This window comes from Dendropsophus ebraccatus, chromosome 1, assembly GCF_027789765.1.
Source record: "Dendropsophus ebraccatus isolate aDenEbr1 chromosome 1, aDenEbr1.pat, whole genome shotgun sequence".
Taxonomy (NCBI): domain Eukaryota; kingdom Metazoa; phylum Chordata; class Amphibia; order Anura; family Hylidae; genus Dendropsophus; species Dendropsophus ebraccatus.
The window spans coordinates 174921774-174931052 of NC_091454.1; the positions used below are offsets into that span (position 1 = coordinate 174921774).

The 9279-nt window shown below is 40.4% G+C and overlaps 1 protein-coding gene across 2 annotated transcripts in view; it reads left to right on the forward strand.

Annotated features, from left to right (window-relative positions):
- SV2B (synaptic vesicle glycoprotein 2B) overlaps positions 1-8557 on the forward strand; it is a 57725-nt gene extending 49168 nt beyond the window's left edge. For both annotated transcript variants that reach the window (XM_069984895.1, XM_069984901.1), the window contains 8 exons: positions 212-301; positions 714-824; positions 2074-2162; positions 2258-2422; positions 3542-3675; positions 3896-4096; positions 6086-6245; positions 7398-8557. In XM_069984895.1, the coding sequence (XP_069840996.1) occupies positions 212-301; positions 714-824; positions 2074-2162; positions 2258-2422; positions 3542-3675; positions 3896-4096; positions 6086-6245; positions 7398-7581 (1134 nt within the window). In that variant the 3' untranslated portion in view covers positions 7582-8557. The remainder of the gene's footprint in view (positions 1-211; positions 302-713; positions 825-2073; positions 2163-2257; positions 2423-3541; positions 3676-3895; positions 4097-6085; positions 6246-7397) is intronic.
- Positions 8558-9279: the final 722 nt, after the last annotated feature.

Sequence of the window (9279 nt, forward strand, 5' to 3'; positions counted from 1 at the left end):
TCTGACACCAGTTGATTTAAAAGAAAAAGATCTTTGCCGCAGTTACCCCTTTAAAAGTGACCTCTAGGACAATCCTTATAGATACAGTCCAAGAATTAAATTAGAAGCAATTAAACATTTTACAGCTGCTTTATGACCATACTGTAGAATAATTTTATTGGAGCGGGCTTAGTAAGTGTTATATTATAAGTTCTCTTTTTTTCTCTTACAGAATGGCAAACACGATGAAGCTTGGATGATACTAAAGAAGGTTCATGACACTAATATGAGAGCCAAGGGGGAACCAGAAAAAGTCTTTACAGTAAGAATTGATCTTGCGATAATTTCTAGTATCATGCTTGTTGTAGTTTATGATAGCACATTATTGCCAGTCTGGCCTGTAAACACTGATTTCATGCTTACAATAAAACTACTAGTGAGAAAACATCACTGACTGCTATCTAATGTTCCTAGAGAGCGAAGAGCAGGATAAATGAGAAACCTGACATTTAGCATTGGCGATAGTAGAATCATTCCTTGTTGCAACCCTGTTATTCTATCTAGGCGTCCACACAATCTCATCATGTACTTTAATAAAGTATACACTTCTAGCTGTCGATGACTAACCAAACCCCTATAAGATCTATATGAGTACCACGGGGGTTACGGGAAAATTCATGTACATCCGTGTCTCCTCTCGTGCAAAGAACAATCTCCTCTTTATTGTCTTCTAGGTTGCTCATATTAAGACGCCAAAACAAATAGATGAATTTATTGAAATTCAGAGTTCCACCGGGACGTGGTTTCAGCGCTGGTTTGTCAGGGTCATGACGGTTGTCAAGCAGGTACGTTGTGAATTACGCTATGTACTAATGACAGGTGTATTGTTTAGCCCATAGAGCATGGGGAGAGCGAGTGACGTGAGAGGAGCCAGTGTTAGGGTACTATTACACCAAGGGATTTTTTGAGGACTTACGATTAACGATAAGCGATCTCAAGCGACCGCTATGGCAACCCAAAAATCGTTCGCCCAATTACATGGAACGATGAACATTACTTATGATCGTTCTTGTGGTCGTTTTGTCGTCGCTATTGCGTACGCTTCAGCCATGACTTCTTATTACACCAAACGATGTGCGAACGATTTGCAAATGATCAAATGATAAAAATAGGTCTGAATTTTATCAAACGACCAACGATTTCTCGTTGATCGTTTAATAGTTGTCTGCTATTACACAAATCGTTTAAATCCGAATGATCTAGCGATTTTTCGAACAATAATCGCCCCGTGTAATATGGCCCTTACTTCGGTTTAATTATTTATAATCATTCTATCTTTGTTATAATTTCATACAGTGACTTACTGGAAATCTGGCAGAAGGTAATAGGTGTTACTGGAATAATAGGTCTGCATAGAAGAAGCAGAGCTGCTATGTCATTGTAGATACAGTAAAGTGAAAAAATGGATTTTGGACTTTCAAAGGCTTCAGTCTAGAATGTAACCGACCTAACGTCTCTGATCATAGCTCTGTCAAATATGAAGACGCCATCCTGTGGTCACTTTGTTTCTGTGATCAGTGGGGGTCAAAGTTATTCAGACTTAGATCTATCACATAATGTGATGTATGCCATTAATCCTGAACAGTCTAGAGACCCTTTATAATTCACAGAGTGGGAATGTTGGAAGAGCTGAGCTAGTGTCACATTACTATTCTCATGTTATTCACCTTCATAATATAAAAGAAACGGCAGCAAGATGAAGCACAAGTTATTAGACTGATGCTATCTTTCCTTTTGCAGTCAATTTATTAAAAAGTCCAAAGCGCCTGTCATCCAGAAAGACAATAGAAACTCTTCGGTGATCGTACCTTGAGGCTATGTTGTGGTCGTTTTTTGACGTTGGACATTAGTACAAAAAAAAGCCCATTTTCCATGTCATTTTCCCATTGTGTGAACATAGCCAAAATGTGATTATGTAGTATTCTAGTGCTGAAAACTTTATAGACTATCACTTTTTACTAAAAAAAAAATGGCATTGGCAGCGGCTCTCTACTTGGCCTATAATTATCAATCCTCTGCCTCTCTCTACTGCAGGTATGGGAGGGCATGCTGTACTGTTTTTCTGGCCAGTACAGGAAGAATACAGTATTTCTGGCAGTGGTTTGGTTTACGATGTCCTTAAGGTAACTTTATTATCCTTTTCTTTGTTACTGAGTTTTTTTTACTCTTCTAATTTGTGCAATGTGTGCTCAGTATGTCTGCTTTCCATCTCCTGCAGCTACTATGGTCTTACGGTCTGGTTCCCTGATACAATTCGCTACATTCAAGAAGAAGAGTATGCAAGCAGAGTGAAAAGATTTGAGGATGAACATGTCAAGAACTTTGTATTCAATTTCACGCTTGAAAACCAAATACACATTGATGGGACATATTACAATGACAAGTAAGTTATATACAGGTAATAGGTCCATATGACTTTCAGATTTGCCTGCATGGATTGGTGGTAGAAAAATGTAGCAAAATATCAGAAATTTAGAATCCATATGGATTGGGGAGTCTTTTGCAGTTAAAGGGGTTGTTCAGGCTTAGAAAAACATGGCTGCTTTCTTCCAGGAACAGCACCTCTCCTGTCCTCAGTTTGGGTGTGGGATTTTTCCTAGCTCAGTTCAATTTAAAGAGGATGTACCACCTGGCCAGCCTGCCCCCAGTGGGAGGAAGTTCCCTCCCCTGTATGACGCGGCTTCCTTTAGAATAAATGGAGCCGCGTCATACAGGGGAGGGAATTCCCTCCCACTGGGGGTGGGTGGGCCGGCCTCCAGTGCTTGAGCACCGGCCGGGTCCCGTGCATAGAACGGCGGCGTGCATGGGAACGGGGCCTCGGTCCGAAAAACGGACCGCGGCACCAGCTTCCCCATGCCGGCGCCGTTCGATAGGTGGGTTCATGTTAAAGAGGATGTACCAGGTGGTACATCCTCTTTAAGTGAATGGAGCTGAATTGTAATACCACATCCAAACTAAGGATAGGGATAGTGCTGTTCTTCCAAAAAGGTAGCTGTGCTTTTTTTTAATTCTGACACTTTTTAAAGAACAGGAGCCATTTGAGGCTGTATTGGCTTCATTGAGTTAGGGTGCCGCTGTCATAAAGGCATCTATAAAACCAACATAATGATTTATAGAATTCTATATTTTCATGGTTCATTATACAGTAACCTCAACCTCAACATCAACCTGTTCTTTTCATTTCCTTTAAAACTGCACAGAAATTCTTGCAATTTGTATTGTTTGATCTACACTGCCATCAAGTGGCACAAAGGCAGAATTTTATTTGTACAAAATAAATAAGCCTAGTTTAGAGGGAGCATATTAGACATACAGTATAATTTGTGACATATAAAATACATAGAATTCAAAAGATTACAAAGGGATTACTTTGTATTTGTACGTATGTAAATTTTATTTTATTTTATGTACTTTCATTATACAGTTGTTTACAGTATGATCACATTAGACACAATACTACTGTCCTTCCATTCATTCATATATCATTTTCATTGTTCTTCAGGTTTTATAAGATGAAGTTTAAATATGTCACCTTCGAGGACTGTGTCTTTGATGAATGCTACTTTGAGGATGTCATTTCAACAGGCACCATCTTTAAAAACTGCACAATAAAATATTCGTATTTTCACAACACAGGTAGGACGCACCACCCTCCCTGCTGACTGTCACCCGGTTTACCTGCATGAATGTAATATTTAATAGGAGTCTCTGCGAACTGACAAAATGTATTCATAAATAAGCATTAGTTTATGTTGTTGTAAGGATGATCCTTATACCTTCTTGTCTTGGGGTGGAGGTAATGTAGTTTATTCGGTATGCTGTGATGCTTACTTCTGTCCATGTGTTTGCTATACAGATCTACATGAACACAGATTCATCGACTGCACGTTAATCAACAACACATTCTCCAACCATAAAGAAGACTGTGATATTGACTTTGAAGAAGACAATGATTTCCTGATCTACCTGGTTAGTTTTCTTGGAAGCTTGTCTGTATTACCTGGAAATATTATCTCAGCTCTCCTTATGGACAAAATTGGAAGGATAAGAATGATAGGTGAGTAGACAAGGTCAAGTTATTCTCTCTTTTATCTGGAACATAAAGTTGTGACCAGGCAGGGTATGCATTATCATACCCATAGGGATTGCTGTACAATATACTGCAACTTATGGAGGCCATAAACCTCTACCATTTTCTCATTATGCCCTGGTTGTGTTAACTTGGAAATTCAGTATACTAGAAAGGTCAGAGCATAGTTATAGGTCTCTGGCTCATGAATAATACTACAGTATAAGAGGTTGTGGTGGGACACAGACTTCTTGTATTTATCTCCTATCCTGAGATATTACAATGTGTATATTTCATATACTGTGACATCACCATGTGCAGAAGCTGGCTATATTCACCCACTGTCAAAGTGACGACCGATTTTATTGAACGGACATCATTGGCAAATAATGGCTGTGATTTTTATGTGGGTAAACATAGCCACACACTCTAATCCACACTCAGCTTTAACAATAAACTTCCCCACAATGTAAAAATAAGGGAAAATAATGGCTGTTATGAATGATCGTGATTATTAAAAAAGAATGTTATTTTGCAACAAGGGCTGTTATTTGCCCTTATTTTTACATCATGAGAATACAGCCTAACTATGGGGCTTCCAACACAAAACATAAAACTAAAGTAACAGGTTTGTAAATGTCCCAGTAGGTGTCTTATTTATATATGTGTTCCACAGGACATAATAAAACAAAGCATTGTAGATGAACTATGAATAAACATCTGTCAAATATCTGACCATGCAAAACAAGAGTCCGTGGAGCCTCGGTTGCGAGTCTCAAAACACGGGATAGCCAGATATCTCTAGCCTGTTACCACGGGGTGCCTCCATGATGGGGAGAGCACAACACCACCCTGATAGATAGCCCCTTAAGTCCCACTAGGTTGCAAGTATTGGAACATAAATAGGGAAACAACAGGGTGGCCCCTTTTTGTCAATGTCTAACTCAAGGTGCGAGTATTGCGATCATGACAAGGGCTTGCCAACGCAGGCTTCCATCCACAGACAGCCGTTTTGGGTTATTTGCCCCTCGTCAGTGTGGAGCAGGATTCTGGCTAGGTGGGGCAATGACAAATCAACCAACAAAACACAGTTATCACTGAGATCAGTAAAAATTCCAATGAAGTACAAAGAGACAAAGGGAGGCATTTATTAAGTCCGGCGTTTTTTACGCCGGACTTAAAAATGCCCCCGCAGCTCCGGCGGTACGGGGATTTATGTAGAGGCGGACTGCCTGTACATAAATCCTGTGCGCGCCGGTGCGCACCGCCGAAAACCTACGCCAGCTGAGGACTGGAGTAGGTTTTCGGCGTACATTTGGGCGGAACGGATGATAAATCGCGCGGACTCTGAGTCCGCGCCCTCCGTTCCGCCCACTTCCCGCCTACTTTCCGCCCCCTTTCCGCCCCCTGGCGTACTCGGCGGAAAGTGCCGATTTGCGATTATTTTATTCGCAAATCGGCCATTTGCGTATAAAATAATACGCAAATCGGCACTTTCCGCCAAAAATCATCCGTCCGCCGGATGATACATGTGGCCCAAAGAGTCTCCACTGATTCCCCCCAAAATTTAAATATGCAAAACAAGAGTCCGTGGAGCCTCGGTTGCGAGTCTCAAAACACGGGATAGCCAGATATCTCTAGCCTGTTGCCACGGGGTGCCTCCATGATGGGGAGAGCACCACACTACCCTGATAGATAGCCCCTTAAGTCCCACTCGGTTGCGAGTATTGGAACATAAATAGGGAAACAACAGGGTGGCCCCTTTTTTAACCTGAGTTAGACATTGACAAAAAGGGGCCACCCTGTTGCATATTTAATTTTTTTGGGGCATCAGTGGAGACTCTTCATTGAGTACTTCATTGGAATTTTTTCACTGATCTCCTTGAGTTCAGTGATTTCTGTGTTTTGTTGGTTAAATATCTGACCATGGAAAGTTCTCCCCAGCTGCATAACTTCCTGTCTTTTGTTTCCTTACAGCGGGGTCCATGCTGATCTCTGCAGTTTGCTGTTTCTTCCTCTTCTTTGGTAACAGTGAATCTGCCATGATAGGCTGGCAGTGCCTGTTCTGTGGTACCAGTATAGCTGCATGGAATGCCCTGGATGTTATTACTGTGGAACTTTACCCTACAAATAAAAGGTACTATAATGCACTGTACACTGCAAGTGGTGTCAAACCTGCAGCCCTCCAGCTATTGCAAAAATACAGTCCTTCTCATGCTTGGACAGCTACAGCTTTGGCTGTCCAGGCATGATAGATATTGTAGTTTTCTGACAGCTGGAGGGGCCACAGATCTGACACCTGTGCCCTAAATATAATCATATATATAGAACTATATAATCTGTATGTTGTTGTGTTCTATAGCAAAAACTTTTCTCTAAAAGACGTGTATTCAAATGTATAGCTCAAAAATCTCATATAACATTGTACATGTGACATGTATATTGTGTACAATTCCATATATGCACTTTTTATTATTAGATATTTTTTCTTTTTTACCTGGGGATTCTACTTTAGAAATCTGTGTCTGTCTTCTACTTTCTGGTTCTAATTCCCTGTTGCTTCCTTGATGACAATAAATGAAAGAACAAAGTTTGGTCAGACCAACCCTCCTGATACATATGTTATGCAGAATGGTGTAGGACAATCTTGCAGACATCACAGGTCCTTGGGCTTTATCACTTGTTAGCAGTGAAATTCAGAGATCTCCAAAGCGAGGTCTATAAATAAGTGAGTCCATAATGGTTTAAATAGATGTGGGGAGGCCAGCACGTCCATCAGTGGTGATGCCCGAGGTAGTGGTAATCCAGATAGATAGTTGAAAGGACCCGGCACTCACCAAGTAGTTCTGCTAATTTATTGTAGTGCAGTAGACATCAGATACAGTAAGGATGCATTTCGGCCAAGCATTGCTTTCATGGTACTCCTTAAGCTGATGAAGGCCACACTTGGCTGAAACGCGTCCTTACTGTACCTGATGTCTACTGCACTACAATAAATTAACAGAACTACAGTACTTGGTGAGTGCCGGGTGCTTTCTACTATCATAATGACACATCATAAGGCGTCTGAAAGCCCCAGCCATACTGGGATTATTCCTTTTTTATGTCATTGAACAATGAAATGATGACATGTATTTATATGTTTTTACATATTACTTACCCATCAGGAATTAGACTGATGCTCTTTTACTCAAGCCCACCTAAACAATGTAACGTATCTAACTATATAGAGCATCAAGTAATATGATCATAAAGATGCTGAATAAACCTTCTCATTTCTCTTTAACAGGGCAACTGCGTTTGGGATCCTGAACGGCCTGTGCAAGTTGGCTGCCATTTTCGGAAACTCTATTTTTGCATCTTTTGTTGGCATAACAAAGGTGGTTCCAATTCTCCTTGCATCCACTGCTCTCGTTGGTGGAGGCCTTATATCTCTTCGGCTACCCGAGACCCGAGAACTTGTCCTCATGTGAAAACCTATAGGCATATACTGAGACCCCGTAATGAAAAGCTCAGAATGTTTGAGGATGTTCTGTTGATACAGATGACATCTCTAAGACTCGTGTTAACCTGATTTCAATGAACACACTCCATCACAGTCTTCACAGCTCAAGCAACTTTCAAAGTAATAAGTTAGCTGATTCAGTTTTGTATTGCTTAAAATCTAAACTTCTACATGATATGAGCATTGCATTAAAGCATCTTGTCCCAGTGAAAAGTCACCTACAGTGAGCTGAAAAGCTATAAGAGTTTTAATCTATTTACTGAGTACTCGAGCCATCCATTGGAGTTTACTGGCACATACTTCATATCCCATTAAACTGCTCTGTGGTTCAGGAAATGTGCTAATACACTCGCTGCCTTTTCCATCTGGCTGTATTGTACGTCTATGATAATCGTCTCCTACAGCGAGACAGAGATAGCACCAAGCTAGGGAGTAAAATGCTTAGCTTGGTGCTTCACCCGGCTCTATCTAATGATCGGTGGAGGTCTAAACACCTAGACCTGACTGCTCAAAACTTTTGACTTTTGACTAAGGAGAGTAAGAAGATCCAACAACATCCAATAGTTAAAGCAAAAATCCAAAGTTTTTATGGCATAGCCATGGTACATGCTTACTAAATAAAGACCAGTAACAGTCGAAATGTCACTGCTGTAACACGAATATGCAATTAAATATTTGGATTTTTAATTTAACTACTGAAAGCCGTTGGATCTTCTAAGGGCCCTATTCCATGGGACGATTATCGTTCAGATTATCGTTAAGTCGTTCGAATCTAAGCCATAATTGTTCGGTTGAATAGCAGTTAACGATTAACGTCCGAATGCGAAATCGTTGATCATTTAATAAGACCTGGACCTATTTTTATCGTTGCTTGTTTGCAAATCGTTCGCATTGAATAGGACGTTGTTTGGTCATTCACAGTAGTGACAAATGCAGTAGCGACGACAAGAACAATCATAAGTAACGATTATCGTTCCATGGGTGAATGATTTCAGGTCTTTCGCAATAATGGTCGTTTGGATCGTTTATCGTTAACGATTATGCGAACGATAATTGTCCCTTGGAATAGGGCCCTAAGTCTTCTATGTCCAGTTGCTCACATTCGGGATAGTCAGCTCTCCAGCATGTATCCCCTTGCTTTACTTTCTCTAATGGACTCTATATAACGGTGCTGTTGGATTCCTGTTTCTAGTGATGTCTTTGGGACTTATCAAAGGTTTTTTAAAGTGACAGTGACACGGAACGGTTTGGGCAAGCTCACAATAGGAAATATATAAATCCATCTGCAAAATCCCCTCTACTTTTAATTACAATATTTCTGCTTTTTCATAAGACAATTGTAAGTTTAGAAAAATAGAATTCATAGGAAAACAATTAATGCGAATTATTGGGTCGTCTGTATTTTCTGTTTGGTCGATCCATAAAACATGAAGTGATGTGTATTGGATGGCATGTAGGGAATGCAGTTATGAAAGAACAAGGCTTCCTTCTTGGAATTGTTGAGCTACACATGTCCATAAGAAGCCACAGATCTCTCCATAGCTCTGTATGTAACATTAGGTTTCGTTTAGTTTATAAATATCTATGACTGTCCCCCTTCTCTGAATAGGGTTTGCAGAAATCTATGTGTGTGCTGCAAAAAAGGCCACATTCAGACGTAATAGAT